The sequence below is a fragment of the Drosophila novamexicana genome, unplaced genomic scaffold, assembly GCF_003285875.2.
Source record: "Drosophila novamexicana strain 15010-1031.04,08,12 unplaced genomic scaffold, DnovRS2.1 tig00000485-arrow-pilon, whole genome shotgun sequence".
NCBI classification, from domain to species: Eukaryota; Metazoa; Arthropoda; class Insecta; order Diptera; family Drosophilidae; genus Drosophila; species Drosophila novamexicana.
The window spans coordinates 282,745-301,107 of record NW_020824808.1 but is presented as its reverse complement, the minus strand read 5'-3'; the positions used below and the strand labels follow the sequence as shown (position 1 = coordinate 301,107).

Below are 18,363 nucleotides of genomic sequence, written 5' to 3'. Positions count from 1 at the left end.
ATATCGATGCCCGATTTTCCATTGATACACCTCTCTCGACTGGTGCAGATCAGGTCTTTCGATTAGCATTAAAAAACACAATTTCTAAGATTTGACGAAATTTTAGAAAAATGGCAATGGGTCACAATAATTTTTGAAATGGGGTCGGTTTTGAAATCAAAAATTTTAGATGCCAATCTATTCTACGTCTACGTTCATTTACGTGTCCGAGGAAACAATTCGTTTCATAATCGGGCTCTATATACCCGAGTTTTATTCATTTGAAGATTAACATCATTTTTTAATTTGAATAACTTGGATATTACAAGCCCATTTTCAATTGATATACCTCTTCCGATTCGCACAGATCAGGACTTTCGATGGACACTAAAACATCCAATTCTAAGATTTGACGCAATTTAATAAAATGGAAAGGAGCACAATTTTTTCTGACGAATCAATAAGTAGTTAGTTTCATGCCTAGATTTAGTGTAATGCATTTCGATAGACATAGGCACTTGATTTTATTGTACATTATGTTCATTATAGATTGTTATTCACTAAGCATTATAATCTCCGTCTCCATAAGCTAGCGCTATAAATACCATATATGTAACTTTCTATGTGGTAGACACTATATCGAATATTGTTCGGTTATATGTTGCGATTTTTGTAAAATCCATAAAATTAAAAGAAAAATTCATTAATTCGATTTTCATTTTCATAGTTTTGTTTTTGTGTTTGTGATTTTACGTGACTAGTTCGCTCTCTAGAGTCTAGATAAACTAACTAAAGCTAAGCTAGATTAAACTAAACTAAACTAAACGTTAACATTTAGCGACTCGATGTCTAAATGTGCGTCTCAGTTTGTTGATGGCCTGGCGGAATGTGCTCAACTCCGGGCTGGATTCGCGCTGCACTTGGTGACGTGTAGCGTGGCCAGCTTTGTGCTAGGATAATACTCTTCCTCTTGCCCGACATCGCTCAAAGGCAGCCTAACTAGAGCTCAGTCGTAATCTCGTCCTGCGGCCGAAAGCCCAGTTTGTAGAACTCATCCTCCAGCCAAAGCGAGCTGGCATTGAGATCCGTAATGAGATTGCCGCTCTTCAGCGTGTTGAAGCTGCTGCCAAATGGATCCGAGGCGCGCGGCTCCTCGAACTCGTGCAGGCTAATTAGCGAGCCGAACAGATGCAGCTTCTGCTGCGCCGAGGCGCTGCTACTGCGATCACCTGGCAGCAGATCTGCGCCCAGCTTATTATGACTGGGCGTCGTCGTCGCACCCTGCTGCTGTCTGTAGATGCTGTGACCCGGCTGTTTCTTAGCGGGCGCCGCATAGAGCACCTCGGGCCTACCAGCATGGCTGGCTTGAAAGAAGTCAATCAGCTGGCCCACCTGCGGCTTGTAGCGCTCCAGCGCCTGCTCCGACCACGCATATAGACGTGGCCAATCGTGCGGGGGCTGCGTCGGTATCAGCTCAATGGGCCTGTTCAGCAGGATGAGAAGCTTGGCCAGATCCCGTACGATGGGTCGATAAGAGTTGGCCGCCGCCACCTCGCCGGACAAATAAAGTTTGCGTATTTGTCGGCGCGTGTCATTCAGCATGGCCAGAAAATACTCGGCATTGGGCCGCATCTCGTTCAGCTGACGCATGAAATCTGCCCGATCCATGGTGTTCTCATTGATGAGCTTCTGCTTGACGGACTTGCGCCGACGCTTGCGCCGCACCAGCATCACGGCGACTGCCAGCAGCGAGAGGCAGACCAGAAAGCCGCCCAGGAGACCCGCTAGTGCCGCCATAAGCGGCCCAGAGTAGCCGGTGGGCACACAGACACGACCCATGAACTCTGTGTGGGCGGACCACTGATCCAGATAGCCCGCGGGGCATTCCTCCACGCATTGTCGGGTATCCGTTACCAGGTACAGTGGACACTTGATGCAGCCCGCCTTGTTGCAGCGCAGACAGTGCGAACTCGTCGTCGCCGGACAGCCTGAAAACAGAGATAAAGAAATTGGGTTACTTAGGCTGTGGGTCACAATTGGAGGTCTTTCAATTAGCGCTAGTTCACAATCATCATCAACATCATAATTGTTGCTCATTTGCATAGGGTAAAGTCACATCGCTCCCACAGACAATTGCGCAAACATAAATGGCCGCAAATTAAGTCGTCCCATCCTACAGAATTATCACTGGACCACGAATTACACTAGTCAACCAAAGTCAGGCACAAAAGTGAGGGGCATTCATTATGGAAATCCATATTAAAGTGAAGAGTCCTAAATTTGGTGCCCAAAACAGAACGTCGATATACATTTTTAAGATTTCATTTATTTTTGTGATCGAGGACCCGGACAAAAAGATATTGCCAGATCAACTCGACTATTGATGCTGAGCAAGAATATATATTCCTTATACGAAGATCCTTCTGCATGTTATATGCATATGCATATGTTGAAGCTCTTTAAAAAATTGATCAAGTGCAAATTTGAATTTGGTAGTAGAATATCACTTAGACAGACCAAATGCTTAAGTATATCAATTTATATATCAGGTGTTTACACCCAACAGCCATTACATATTTATTCTTTGGTCTCTATGATGTCTAAATATTTATAAACACAACTATATCACAGCACCAGGCCGGAAAATGGGTGGAAAACTGATTAAAATTTGAAATTAAAAATACTCATTCTCGGAATATTACGACAACAACATGTAAATCTTATTAAAACCTCAAATTCCTATCAATCTTGAATTATGCTTACTTTTCTACTTCAATGGAATATTGTAACTACACTCAAAAAATACTTAGCATGATTTTAGAAAATGTTTTCGTTTTTAAGCAAAAGTTTGTTATATTTAAAAAAAATTTACAAGGAAAAAACTAATTTTCAGATTTTAGCGATTTTCTAAAACAGGGCATACAATTTTTTTGAGTGTTGCTTAGTTTATAACTATTACGCTTTTTTCTATAGTTAACATTAAACACAAAATACTTGATGTCAAGTGTTCAGTTGCACCTAACATCTTTGAGTACGTTTTAATTTATTTATTCAATTCAATTTTATAAATTCCAACGTTCTATACCTTAGACTTAAAAGCCTTGTAGTCTAGTGTGAGACTGTGCAGCATAAACTACGCATATCTTTGAGTTTTTCCACTTTAACTGGGCTTTGTCACTGGTTATTTGCTTGGTATGCTTTCAAATTCAAGGTAAAGTCAATAAAAATTGTTTGACTTTTGGTTTTAAAAATACAACAAGATATTAACATAAGAAGTGTTGGGCAAACAGAGACAGAGACGGATACTGTGTGACAGACAGTCAGCCAGACAAACAGACAGACAGACGACGGGCAGACGGACAGACTATGCTACATATTCTAGGAAGGCAACGCGTCGTCCAATGGGAAAGTTCAACATGAGCCGCCACGAGGAGGCGCATCCAAAGTGTTGTCGCCGAACATCAAAAGCTTTTTTGACAACTGCAACGAGAGACAACGCAATGCGACTCCCAAGCAGGTCCGTTCTTGTCAGCAGCTGGCCCATTTATCTTGGGCCACAAGTGGTTGCCATACCTTGTTCACAAGCTGGATTGATGGTATATTGGTTTTGTGCAATATCCGTCCGCCCGTATGCATCCAATTTCGGTGCAATCAAAGCTGGAGACATTAAACATGCACTAGAATCTAGTGTATTCCCGCCACGCCCATTAAAAGCTGGGGTAATTCATTAAAAACTATATAGTCCACAGTTTCTATAGTCACTACAATGTGAAAACATATGTTTTAGGGGCAGGACTGGTAGGGCGAGAAAAAATGTAGCCCACAACTTGTATTTGACAATATCTACAGCTTGCAATATTTTAAGTAGAAAATTGAAATGTTTAAATTTTGGAAATTATATGGCAAAGCAAGCCAACGCCTGGGCTCAAGCATGTTTAAAGCTTTCACGAAATGACAACTTTTGTTGGGTTAGCAGCCCTGGCTCAAGCTGAGGCAATGCTGCAAGCCATAAACCGCACCCGAAACAATCTTATATGAGAGTAATGCACTGTGAACAGAGCATTGTGTAGTCGTTCTTCGTCGCCTTTGCGTTTATTCAGAGCCTTGCCGGTTCCTGTCTGAGCGTCTGTCTGTGGCTCTTTGTCATTGCACCACGTACGCACCTTGTCTGCCCCCATTGCCATGCATTGGGCGTCCATTCGGAGCATCGGGAAGAGGCATCATCAATGGCATTAACTTGTTTTAGCGCTAATCAGACACAACCCCCGAGCAGCAACAGCAGCAGCAGCTGAAGCTGAAGCGGCAGCAAACCGATTGCCAATTGCCTTTTGCCGACTGCCGTCTGTTTGCCTTGACCATGGCCAATTCCCATGCAAGAGCTGGCGGATAATCAGTCGGAATCGTAACTCGTAATTGATATTGCGCAGCCCCACTCTCGCCCGTCCCGTCCCGTCCCGTTCCATCCCTGCCCTGCCACCTGCTCTGTCCCAGTGGGCTGATTCTTGGGCGTGCAGTTGATCAACGATAATTGGTTATTAAATGGAAGATTGCTTTCCAATGCCGTCTGCGTGGCAGCTCCTCCAGCTCCAGCTCCAGCTCCATGTAAATGCATTGAAATTACAGCATCGGTCGATTACATTGATATATATACGTATAGATAAATGATATCTCGATTGAGCCAGCAGGATTCCTTTGCCACGATCAGCGCATTCGTCGCACAATTTGTCGATTGCCGTGCACTTGAGTGGAATAAATGCATAAGCAATGCTCCAACTGGGGATCGCAGCTCAATAGAGATTCAATTTAACAATTGATTGAATCACAGATCAAACAATTATCATTGCAGCAATATTTGAATTAAGTGTTCCGAGTAATTATACCCTGTACGCAATGAATATGCATAAGACAAAGGTGTGTCAATCTATATAACACATATGGGATACTTTTGATATTCTTCGGTATATACATTTTGGATCAGCATCAAAGTCCGATATGGTCTTGCTCGCTCTACCGATTCTTCTGTCTGTAAACTTAAAACCCTAACAGACAAATATTTAAAGAAATAATAATAAAAACAAAAATTGAATAAAAATAAATGAATTAATTTTGACCCGATTGCAGCGCCATCTGCCGGGCCCAGCCCTTTTAAATTTAATAAAAACCTATCTAGCCATTTAAAAGGAATTAAAAGGAGTAAACACATATACTCCATTATTATTGATTCCATTATATAATTATAGTTATAATTTAAAAAACTTGATAGATTAAGCTTATAGATAATGAAATATAGTATATTAAACTTAGTAAATTTTCAGTTTTTATGAAAAAAATAAAGCTTCAGGAAATTAAAGTTTTTAATTTGCAACATAGACGAATCTCTTAAATCGAAGCTTTCTAACATGCGAACAACCACTATAAAAAATATTATTTCTATATACATTTTTTTGTAAAAATAATAAAACTAACTAAGTACTGTTATGACAATAACCATTTTGCCTCTTATGGAAAAAGAAGAATACCATTGCAATATAAACATTCTTATTTTCAAAGAACACTTATCCTTTTTTATACTCTTTTAGATGGTAACTTAAATAAGGGATTCATCTTAACAGCCAAGTTGATATAGCCATGTCCGTTTGCCTTTCTGTCTGTTTCTATTCGAACCTGTCTCCCAGTTTTAAAGCTCTCGTCGTGAAAAGCTGCATAGTCCGGCATTTTAGTTAAATTGAGCCGGTCGAAAAGTTGGTCCTTGTATGAAAACCTTTTTTTTATAAAGCTTGATCTTGATCAAAGTCGGGATTTATTCTTTCCACTATGATCCTCACATGTATGCAAAATCGAATCAACATCGGACCACTATATCATATAACTGTTATGGGAAAGATTGCTGGAAAAGTAGGTTCTTATATGGCAAAATATTCTATTTTCAACAAACTCAGCATAAACGATCTACACTATTCTCATATATCTGCAAAAAGGAAATGTCTAAAAGCAAAAAGCGTGGCGAAATATCCATACTATGGTACACATGTGTTGAATAATATTGCAGCTATTTACAGGGTATCTGTTAGTTAATCAAAGACTTTCCATAATAATTACACTATTAAATCGTTACATTTGCATTTCTCAAAGTCTTGCACAGTATCAATATGCGATGCTATCACGACTTAATAAACAGCCGACTGCACCTTATTCTGGATTCGCCACGCCCCCGCACGCTGAATAATGAGCCCCGCCTATTTTAGAGCCCTTCGCTAAATGTTAAGGCAAATAAGCGCTTAGTCGTACTAATAATAAACATTTAAAAGAAATTTGTTGCTTATTGAGTTTCGATAATGCGCGAAACAACAACAAATTGGTGGCTAAAACAAAACTGCAAAAAAAAAAACAAACAAACAAAATACAAAATAATAACAACAACAAAGAATCAATGTTTAAACTTTCTTTTACGCGCTTTAATGATGACTCAGATCATCTGCGGAAGGTCTCTCAGCATGTGAATTAGCTCTCATAAGCTTGTGAATTACGTATTAGCTGGGCGTGTCAAAAGATCAGACAGTTGCACAGATATTGGACACAGATATACTTTCACTCAAAGACAACATATATGCAACAACAACAACAACAACAACAACAAGCTGGCAATTATATTGTAAAATGTTTATCGTTCAAATCACAAATCGCCGTTTAAAGCGTTAATTTTATGACGCGTCAAATGGAACACACATAAAACCGACTACACAAAAGCATTTCATGTGGGGATTCGGTTTTTTGTTTTTGTTTTCCAGTGTCGAAAAATGAGTAATTCGGTATCGATTAGAGATGGGCCCACGAGGGAAGTTTTCCCCAACACGAATAATATTTATTTTCGAAAATTATCTATATATGTTCTTACATGAACATTGAATATATTTTATGATATTCTTTTGTATGTGTTTCCATGTTTGTTATTTAATTTTATATCTTTTTTTATATATTTTCTTTTTTACATATCCCATATTTTTTATTTTTACTTATTTCTCGACATTTTTTTTTTTAATGCATTTTTTTAAGAATCAGAATATTTATGAAACCCTTTTTATATAAAGATACATTAATAAGTGATCGAGGAATTTGCTACTTGATAAATATTTTATTCATTAAACCATCATATAGTTTTCGGCTAAGAGAATATCTGAATATTAAAAAAATATGTTTATTGATGCTATAGTGGTATACAAATATTATGATAGTTGTTCGAAATAGCTAAGCTTATCAGCCCACTTTAAGACATTTAAGATATATTAATGTTTTTCACTTGCACGAAAAACTAGTTCAGTTGAACAAATCGTCTACAGATCATGCTTTTAAACTGTGTTTTCATTAGTGTCTATCATAATTGCGTAATAAAATAACTTGTATTTCATAAATTAATTTTCCAAGCTATCCCATTCTGGCTAAATTAACTTAATGAACACGTCGTGTTTGTGACACGCTACAAAACACGACACGCGCCAATCTCTAACTATTTAGAAGATAATTGAACTGGTTCCACACGGCTCAAGGTCGTTCCATGTCAGAGCGTCGCGCATTGAAATTGAAAATTGCTTATCGAGAATCAGCGACAAATGTGGAGCTGAAGCCGCCGCTAGACAAAGCCCAGCCAGTGTCTACAGCTGGCGCTGCTTATTCAAAACCAGGGCGTGGCTCATGCGTTGTCAATTAAACATTGACATTTGCGTGTCTGGGTCGGATACGTTCTAAGCGAACGACGCACAAATAAACAAATACAAAAGGTTGAAATAAAACGCTTAGTTTATTAACTAAACGCGGGGCAGGCCGAAACCTTAACAACGCGTGGGCGTTGCCAAATTTGTGATTATGCCCCAAACCGAGTGGCGGCCTGCTCCATAATTTACCACAAAACGCTTTGAACTCGCAACGTGCTCGGTCGCCGCCAGCTGCGTTTCAATTGAGTTGAGAAGAAAGTCGTCCGGAAAGAAAAGCAATGCAAACTTTTACCAAAAAAAAAAACAGCTGAAAAGGGCAGGAGGCATTGAGGCGGAGGGACAAGCTATGTGCATGCCCAGGCGGCGTTTATTAAAATAACGGTACTTAAGTGCGCCCTAAGCAAACTGCAATGCAATACAAGCGCAACAAGCTACATGCAACAAGCCCAGGCAACAAGCCGCATGCAACTAAATAAACCAAAAGCAAGTTGCGATTCAAATGGGCGGCAACCGAAACTGGCACAGAACTCAGCACAGGACATGATAAGGGGGCGAGCAGAGAGAAGCGAGCGGAGTGAAGACCTTTAATAAGTATTTAAGCGACATGTGACAAGGGCTATAAGAATTTCAGTTAAGTACACAATGCTGAAGAAAGCTGAATAAGTGCATGCCAAACGAAGAAGAGAAGCACTTTAAATTATAAGAATTAAAGAAGCTAAAAATAATAAGGGAGAAGCGATTTATGAAAGTTCCTCACGTATTAAATAGTCATTAAAAACTTTTTAAGTTGCTACCAAAATTTTAATGCGTTCAAAACAGGTAGAAATGCGAAAAGAGAAGCAATTTATTAAAGATATTGTAGACTTTTTATATCTTATTTTGATATCTGAACTTTGCAAAAAGGGCGACGAGAGAAGGTAAGAAGAAAAGCGTATTGAAGAAGTTTTGCTATAACATATAAAATTAATCAAACTTTTTGTTTGCATCAAACAGATATCTTGAGCACAAATAGCGTAATTCTATTAAAACAATATCTAGGTAGAAGCGAGTTTGGGAAGTTCACAAACATATATAAACAATAAGCCAGTTCTATTTTACTTTTAATACATTAGTTTTGAACATTAGTTTGCTTATTTCAAAATGTTTAATAACTCATGTTAATATTAATGTATATTTAAAAACTGAAGAGAGAGAAGCGAATTCCGTAAATTCCTTCTTTTCTTTCTTGCTGAACTTTGCTAAGCTTTGCGGCAGCTGCAAATTTATAAAGATATTAATAATTAAAATAACAATAATAAATACAAATAACGTTAATCAATCTGTTTGTTTGCTACCAAATAAATTCTAAAGATCGTATCGAAGTTTGGGTTAAGCTTGGGCTTGACCTCTTGCAAAAGAGAACAAATTGTATCATGAGCAAATTGTCTGCGGTCTCTTAACACACCCATCGATGCTTTTGTCTTGGCTTCAGTTCGTGACCTCCATAAATTGCAATATTCATACAGATCACGGGAGGCGGCCATGGAGTTGAGGTGTGCGCAACATCCTAAAACTTGAACCAGCACTTTTTTTTTAATTGCCAATAAGTTTTGCGAGTCAAGTTGAGCAGGAAGGGGGGTAAAGGGAACACGTCAAACGACAATGTACTATAAATTATTTTGGGTAGTCAGCCGCATTATTTATAAGTTTAGTTCTCGTTGCTTTTGTTTCCCTTTCTGATAAATGGCTTAATTTTGCGTCTGGCTGCGATGTGGCCAACGGCGGCCAAATTCATGTTAAATTTTTCGATTTTCAAACATCCGTTCGATTTGGCATTATTGTCACGATTTTCTTGCTGGACAAGCCAGACTCAACAACAACATGAACAATACGATCAATTCGCTGACTTTGTTTGTTTATTGTGTTGGTTTTTCTGCGATTCTTTTGGAGGCAAACCCAAAAAAAAGTAATTAAAATGCAGCTGACAAAATGAAGTTTTGCTTTTTGCAAGTTTTCCTCAAGCACAAACTGCAGATACAGCTGGACATCATTTTCAAATGTTTGCAAACATTTTGAAACGCTTTCGTTTTTTATTGCGAAATCGACAGACTGTCATTTTTTTTTTAAATTTTTATATGTAAGGATAGTCATGAAATTTTAATAAATTTTAAGTAAACAAAACATAAAAATAATCATATGATATTTCTTTAGTTATTAATTACTATTATTTGAAGATCCAAACTGGTTTTTCTTATGCTCGTTTGTTCTGCCTAGTTGCCTGAATTGTTTCCTCGCATGCCTCGATCCTCTAGACAAATATAATGACTAACAAGACCCCCCCAGTAAGGTGAGTTGAGTACCTCCGTAGTTGAATCCTTGGCGACCAGCAATACCTTGCCAAAAAGCGAATCTTTTTTGGAAATAATAATAGACGAACAACTATTTATTTCTTAGGCACGCACAAGATTTAATACACTTGTAGACATTTCCTTTTTGAAAAATGTGAAGCTGATTCAACCTACATCAAAAGCAAGGTAATTTGACCTAGGAAACGATATATGCCAACATTTTTTGTAGATACTGCAAATGGGAATAAGAAATAGCTAAATGATAAATGTAAAAATATAAAAATAAAAATATTTGTGTTAAAAAATAGCAGATATTAATTAAGGATACGTATTAGGAAAAATCAAAAGCAAGTCTCTATCGAAACTGAAGACGTGCGAGTCTAAGCGGCATTCTTTATTTATAGATACCAAAAGAAAGAGGAGTCCGAGCGAATCCTAAAATAAAGTTTGGGGTTAATGCCAAGAAGAGTAATTCTAGTGACTTTAATCAAATTCATATCAGAGACACACTGAACTTGAAGTGGTATAACTTACATAATTTACAAAAACTAGCAATTATTAAAAATATAATTGTAATTATTGATAACAATAATAATAGTATTGCCAAAATTGATATTCATTTAAATTGTCTTGCATCCGCAACTGCGGATGACATGAACAGCTCGCACAAAATCGGCTACTCGTCCAAATTAACACCTCAAAGCCGCTAAAATCGTGTCGAGCATTTGCAGTTGCAGTTGCATTTGGTGGTGACAGATATCAGAAATTCATTGAGCCAACTTGTTTGGCTGGTTGGCTGCGAAATGGGCTGTTGCCAATTGGCAACATGTTTGCGGGCCATAAAAATCAAATTTACAGCTGCAGCTGTCAGCTGTTGCTGGTTGTTGTTTTTATACCCTGTAACTACTGAAAATGATTATGAGAGGGTATACTGCTTTGTGTAACAGTCAAAAGGAATCATCTCACACACTCTCTCAATCACAGGGCATATGTTTTAACATATATTCCCGTATATCGCACGCAGATCTGGTTTAGCACATTTTTTTCGATATCTGCTCCCATTTTCATAATATCGATTTTGAGACATGGTTTTTTGAGCATAACTCGAGAATTTTTAAACCTAGATACAACGAGCTTGGTTTGTAGGTTATCGTGTCGTATAAAATAGATTACAAATATTTTATTTTTTGATACCTCCCACAATTCTCTTTAAAATTAAATAAAAATAAAAAATTATTTGTAAACGTAGATACTTGCACTTTGGTGCACAGTTTCATAAAGTTGTATGAGAAGGATGAAGAAGTCTCATAAAGAAGGACCGACAAACACCCAAGTTAATCAAGAATGTATTTCCCATACCTTGTAAAGCAGCCTGCAGCGTGATAGAAGGTAGAGAAGGAGGCAAGAGTGTTTGTATTGGCAGCTTGGCGCTAAGTATAGGGTAACTCCCAGTCGGGCACCCTCGACTAGACCACTCTTACTTGTTTCTAATTGTTGTTGTTGTTGTTGTTGTAGTTTACTGCCTTGCTTATTTACTAGTGAATGCGCATGCGTTGCCCGTTGTCCGTTGCCTGTTGCAAGTTCGCCTCTAATTGCCGGACAGAGCGCGAATAACTTGACATTAATGCATGTTGAGTTTAATTGTTTCATGTACACGCAGTTCCCTGTGGTCGTTACAGTGGGGCCCACACACGCCGCCCAAGCAGACCAAAAGGGGCGGTAGGGGGGAGGAGGAGCTGGGTGGGGTGCTGCGCTGTGCCAAAGTAAATAAATTGAAAATTGAGCTGGGGGAAATTGTTTAAGCAATGTCACAATTGGCAATTGGCAATTGACTTGGCAAACGCGTGACTTCGTCATCGTCGTCGTCGTTGTCCCACTGACATTTGCATAATTTGTAGATAGGCCGCACACGTATGCATAATAATACAAGATATCGGTGTCTATATAAATAAATTATTCAATGCAAAGAAGGTAAAAAGCGATATTGACAACGACTTTGGCATTGGACTTGATTGCAATTACAGCAATTTTCAATCAGCCTGAGATATCTTAACTATAATCAAAACATATATCATTAATGACAGCACTCAAAGAACTCAGCCCAAGATGGCAATTGTAATCGGGAGTTGTTTAGAGAATATGTTTTTAGTTAATTTCTTGGTGTTTACTTCATTTATTTAATTGCCGCCACATTCGAGGAGCACACAATTTTTGTATGTTTATTGCGCAGCGGCGCAATTCATTTTTACAATCTCGCACAGCAGGCAAAAAATAACAGAAAATGTTGACTATTAACCTTGTTCATATTGCAGCTAAAACCTAAAATTATTGTAATCTATCTAAACTGCTTACATTTGAATGATTTATATTGGCAATTAGCTAAAGTTAATGCGATTTGCGCAAATGTTTGTAAATAAAATATAATACTGTATTCCATAGCAAATGCTTTGGTTTTTTAAAGCGTAGCATTACAGATATTATCTCTCATTTGTGTGACTTCAAGGTCAGAAAAGTTCTCATTCGCATTACATATTACAATATATCAAAGCTATGTTACTTTATTTTATTACTATGGAGGGTAGGTCCCATTATTACTTAAACTAACATATTACGTAATTAATTTTCTGGTTAGTTATTCAAACGATTTGTTTCTCGAGCTTCCACACTTTTGTGTACTTCTTATTTATCCTGCATGCTAACATTTTCCTTTTATTACTCAAGGTCAAATAACTTCTCTTATCCAAATCATTTTGCGTCATTTTCACGCTTTTTTGATTTATTAGTTTGACTTTTGTGTGGCCCTTGACTTTAACTTGACCTTGGCACTCAAGGTCATATCAGTTTTCTTAGTTCTCATTTATGCCTAATGCACACGTTATTACCTGGACTTAACAGGTGTTCTGTATAGACTGGGTTTCGGGTTCTGTTTTTCCTCTTTTTCTAAACTAATTATAAGCATAATATTACTTAGATCTTCTTTGCGATGTTTCACAGACAACAATTCCAAAGATTTGTAAATCGCAAATTTTGTTTAAGACCAACTGCCGTTGGATATACCTTTTTCTCTATATCACATATCATACTAAGTCATGTCATATTTTAAAGTTTTCCAGCTAAATTTCCGTTAAGCATATAACATATATACGCTGGAGGAATCTGAAGTTTCGTAATGGCCTCAAGCTTATGCTTAACCCACTGCTGCCAACAAAATCCGTCTAAGCCAATTAGGCAACGCGACTTGACTTTATACTGATTAGCATGACAAAATGTCGTACCATTTGAAAACATGTCAGACCCGAAATGCAGCCGAAGCAGTGAGTAGGTGTGCGGGCACAGCACAGAGAAAGGCCAAAAGTTCAAATGCCTCGGCGGTTACATCAAATGAAGTCATTGACGGTGCAATCTGTGGGGAGAGGCGGCGGCGGCGGGGTGGCAAGCAATGAAAACAAATACCTGGCTGGCAAAAATAAAAAGCCAAAGAAAATGCGACAAAATCTGCGCAGCTTTGCACACGCGCTGCGAGCCATACCAGACCAAGCCGGACCCGACCGGTCCGGCTCCATCTGTCTGGCCTACCCACTGGCTGCACTTGCGCAATGTGGCATGCAGCGACGCATGCGCAAACACAGCCCCTGCCTCTGCCTCTGCTCCCGGGCCAGCACGCTCCTGCCACAAACGGTTGCAATTTGGTTTTGGCCTGCAAATTGTTTGGCTAAATGCCGAACTGCGCCGATTGCCGCAAAACGTGGCGATAATTTCATTTTGTTGGACGGGTTTTGTGGTTTATCAATTAATTTGAATTTATTCAGAGGCGTTTAATGTCCGCACTGTCTGTTGGAGCTGGCCTTCATCATGGCTAATGCTAGTTGACAGCCGGCGAAAGTCCAGGTCTGATAATGAGGCTCACTTGGCTTGCCCAATTAGCCAAATTATTTCAGTTAACAATGCGACGAACAAAATGAAAAGTTTTTCTTTTCTTTCTTTTTTGGCAAATAACAAATTAGAAATGAAACGAGAAGTGAAATTGCATGCTAATTGTTATGGGACTAGCTAAAATCTGCACTAAGAAATATAATATAGCAAAAAAGTATATAAAGTATATAACCATTAATATACCCATTAATATACCCTGTAATAAATAATTTATACATACTTTACTTTCAGATGATGGTAGCTGGTTTTTCTCTATATATATATATATATATATATATATATATATATATATAGATATATAATCTATATATTCAATTAATAATATCATTGTACTTGCATTCTCTGCTTTTAGCTGGTTAATTAAGTTGATTATCAATGCAACATACTTATTTATAAGGCATACCCTATATTAGACAAGGCTGAAAAGTATTATAGGTCCTCAACCCATTTGCCTATGAATGTGCACCCTAAAAGCTAGATATGATGTCTGCAGAATCTGTTGTACGTGAACTTCTGTATACCTTACATAACTTTAGACCTCTCTGCTAGATAGTCGCCCCGTTCACACAGCTTAATGATACATGCAACTTAATGATAGCGCACTAAGTGATTGAATATGTGCTTTTCCAGCTAAGTACAGGGAATTTTCCAGTCACGCACTTATTGCTAAAGGCATTTTTAATGGTTTAAAGCATATGTTGGTTAAATGCTAGTTTAGCGTCGAGGTAATTGAAAGAAGCTGCATGTAACTGCATGTCAAAAGGCTAGACAAACGGTAGCTGTGACAAGCAAACAATAACAACAACAGTAGGTACAAAACAACAACAACAATAGCTACACCAACAGAAATAACAACAAGCAAGTTAGACTCTTCTAGTTACCCGGAACTGACTAGGAGATACCCTATATAGCCGAGCTTTTTTACAAGCCATTGGGAAATGAGCTTTTTCTATTTAGAGGGGAATTCAAATGATAAACGATAAACCTGTTCTGCATATGTTATATGTTGTAGGTTATATGTTATACTTTATTCCATGTCGAACGTTTATGGGATCGGATATGCTTACTTCAGCCAGTTACATACATCTGCACAGTCCCAATATACCCAATTTACACACTTTCAAAGGGTATAGTGAACAGCAGCTGCTGTCGTCAAGCGGCAGCTTCATTTAAAAAATGCGCGTCCAGTGAATGGGTCGCAGATGAGCCGAGTCATTGGACGGGTGCCAAGAGTCGAGACATGGCCAAGACATGGCCCAGACGTGTTATCACGAACTTCCAATTGGTCGGGGACTTTCTTTTCTGGGTTCGACTCATTAAAAAATGGTTAACGTGCGCCTTTTTTTTCTGGTGGCTTTGACAGGCGCAAATAATTAAATTTTTGTTTTGGGCAAATGATAAGCGTGTGGGCCGACAAACTGTAACAAATGCGTAGAAAGTTGCGTGTGCCACTTGAAGACGTGGAATGCAATCCCCTGCCCCCAACCCTCCAGCCAGATTAATGCATATGCAAATGCCAGGGGGCCGGGTGTCTGCACGCCTGTTAAAGTGTCAATATAATGCGCCGCCGACCGACAGCTTCCACATGTCACACACAAATCAAATCAAACAAAACCAAAGCAAAGCCAGTTGACAGCCAGTTGCATGTTGCGAGTGGCAAGTACTTGACCGAATTCCATAGTTGCGTCTACTCCTCCCCCTTACGCCTATACGCTGGCGCAACTGTGCCTGTGTGCATAATTATGCCCAGTTGGCAGCACTCGAACAGCCGCTGTCAAAGAGTTCTCCAGTTCCTCCAGCTGCATCTGCGTTGACACCAAAACTCTTGACTGCAACGCACAGCTTTATGCAACGCGACGACTCGCTGCCTCAGCAGCAGCAGCTGAGATGTGCCAAGTTGCAATTTGCAAATCAAACAGTTGCAGTTGCCACAGCTGAGATCAGAAAATATGCACACAAAATTGCTGAAACATTAACAGACAAAATGGCAGTAAGCGCGCTGCAACCAGAATTGGTGGCATGGCCAGAAAAAATGTACAGAAAATCTACAGATATTTATATTGCTTGTGAATTCAAAGAACTATTACATAGTTGTAAGTTACGAGAAAAAAATAACGTAAGAATGCTGTGAATGTTGTGTATGTTCGACTCGCAGCTTCCATGTAAACGGGTAAGAAATAAATTCTAATTCTAATTTGCACAACTTAGCTGTTGCCCTAAGTTACGGTCGATAATTAATTCCTAAATAAATTTTAAATTTATTTGTCGATTGCTGGGAAATATTAAAAATACAGAGCTGGCATGTTTAGATCAATGTGGTGTTTTTTAGTTTACTTATTAAAAAAAAAAAAAAAACAATTAAAATTACATTTTAATTAATTTGGGGATCACATTTACGTATGGCATACGCGAGCGTTCCTATTAAGGAAGCTGTAATAGTTCCTGGGATAGACGCGTAAGTCTTTCTTTCAAGTTAAAACTTTAATTTCAAAAATTGAAGAGAAAAAACACGTTTTTTCATATGCTCTATTAGTAAAAACATATTACACAGAAAAATACAAATCCGATATGTCATGCAATATGACAAAGGATAGAACTATAAACAAAGACTTTGATCTCTGCAAGCCATTGCATCGGTCCATGTTTGAACAGCTTGGGAATTATAAGTAACCGCAACGTATGTAAAAATTCGTTTTCACAAATGTTGACAAATTTAATTTAATTAAAAGCAATGTAACTCTCTCGACAACTCTCAGTTGCGGCACAACAAAAGCTCAACATAGCCAAAGGACCCAGCTAGAGAAATAGACTATAGATATATTTGCACATACAAACTTATATGTAAGCCTTAATTTGGTACCCGCATTGCTGGCAGCCCGAAAACAAATATTTTCACACATGTCAAACAGAAATATTCGTTGTCATGGCTAAAGGAAAATTGATAATAATCTGCAATATAGCGCAAACACATACAACATACGACAGAGCGTTGCAGTTGCGCACGACGACAACAACGTCACAATGTCGCCGTAGACGGAGTCTGTTGCATGCAACATGAAGGGGGGCGAGAGGTGCAGGAAGCTGCCCAGTCGATCGTGCTGCAAGAAATATGGCAGAAAATCGTGCAATAGAAAAGTGAAGCAAATATCCAAGGGGACTTTGCCACATGCAACAAGCGCAGCTTCCTTGAAAGGTGTGTTTGAACAATTAATTTTGCTTTTTTGGCATACTTAGATATGAGCAGAAGTATGGAAACAGAGTCGCATACACAGTAACAAAAAATGAACTTTCAATATATTTTCTTATTACTTTAACTTTAAATTTTTATTGAAAATGAATTTAGTTGCATATATATCTCTCTCTCTCTCTCCTCGTTTCTCATGAAAATCGAATGGGACAGGAATAGCTCAGATTAAGAGTTACCTCTCTGCCTGGCAAGCGACAGCCCCGATTTGAATATATTTAAATCAAAATGGATTTTGTTTAGTAGTAGTAATTTTAAATAAAATATTTTTTTCTGTGTACATCGAGTGACATGGAAGCATGGCCGGAGAGGCTTAGGTATGGATTTGTCGTACCAAAACGTAGAGCAGAATGCGGGCAACGAACCAGAAGACAAGCGCTGTGAGCCAAGAGTTTTCCATGCAGCCAGTTTATTTACGGCTGCCAACTTAATGCTCATTATGATGATGATGTTGTTGTTGCTGGTGATGATGATGACGATGACAAGGCAAGCACATGTGACCATTTAGAGCTGATTCTAAGCGCACACTTTGGAAAGTTGCATTGCGGATTTCCAAGGAACAGCAATTTGATGACGCCAATAAAATGTGTGTTTAAAGCCAATTGATTGTTGTCGACGCGTTCACAGACATGAGCTTCTAATGGCAAAGGCAAACGGAAGAAGGCTAAAGCCAGAGACAGCGCAATTCAGCCTTAGATATGGACCCCACCAGACGCAGCAACAACTGCTTATGTGGAGCCCACAACTGACATCTTGTGGCACTTGAGCTAAAACTTGCAGCATGAAGTGCATTTCGGAATGCCTCACACACACACACACACATTCACACACACACAAGCGCACATTAGATGTATGTAGGAGAAAAATATCTGATGGGTTCAGGCACTTGAGCATCAAAAAAGTTTTCAAGCTGCATGCAACTCAGCTCAATATATTTTATTTTGATTTCTTTTTGGCAGTTTGAGCTCAAGGTAATGTAAATGTTGTATTGATGTTAACAAGTGCTTTTCACGCAGCTTGAAAAATGAACCAGGCCTAAACCCTAAACAAATTGCAGCCAAGTGAAGCTCGGCTTTGACTTTCACAAATAAAATAAAAAACAAGAGTGCATTTGTCGGTAGTGTCTGACTATGAGATACTCTGCATCCAGAGATATAATAGCTGCTGTCGT

The 18,363-nt window shown here is 38.6% G+C and overlaps 1 protein-coding gene across 1 annotated transcript in view; it reads right to left on the bottom strand.

The window, feature by feature from the left end:
* Positions 1-338: 338 nt before the first annotated feature.
* Positions 339-18,363, bottom strand: part of LOC115761585 — a 48,158-nt gene continuing 30,133 nt past the window's right edge. Inside the window, exon 3 of the mRNA XM_030703375.1 lies at positions 339-1,967. Coding sequence (XP_030559235.1) covers positions 979-1,967 — 989 coding nt within the window. The 3' untranslated portion in view covers positions 339-978. The remainder of the gene's footprint in view (positions 1,968-18,363) is intronic.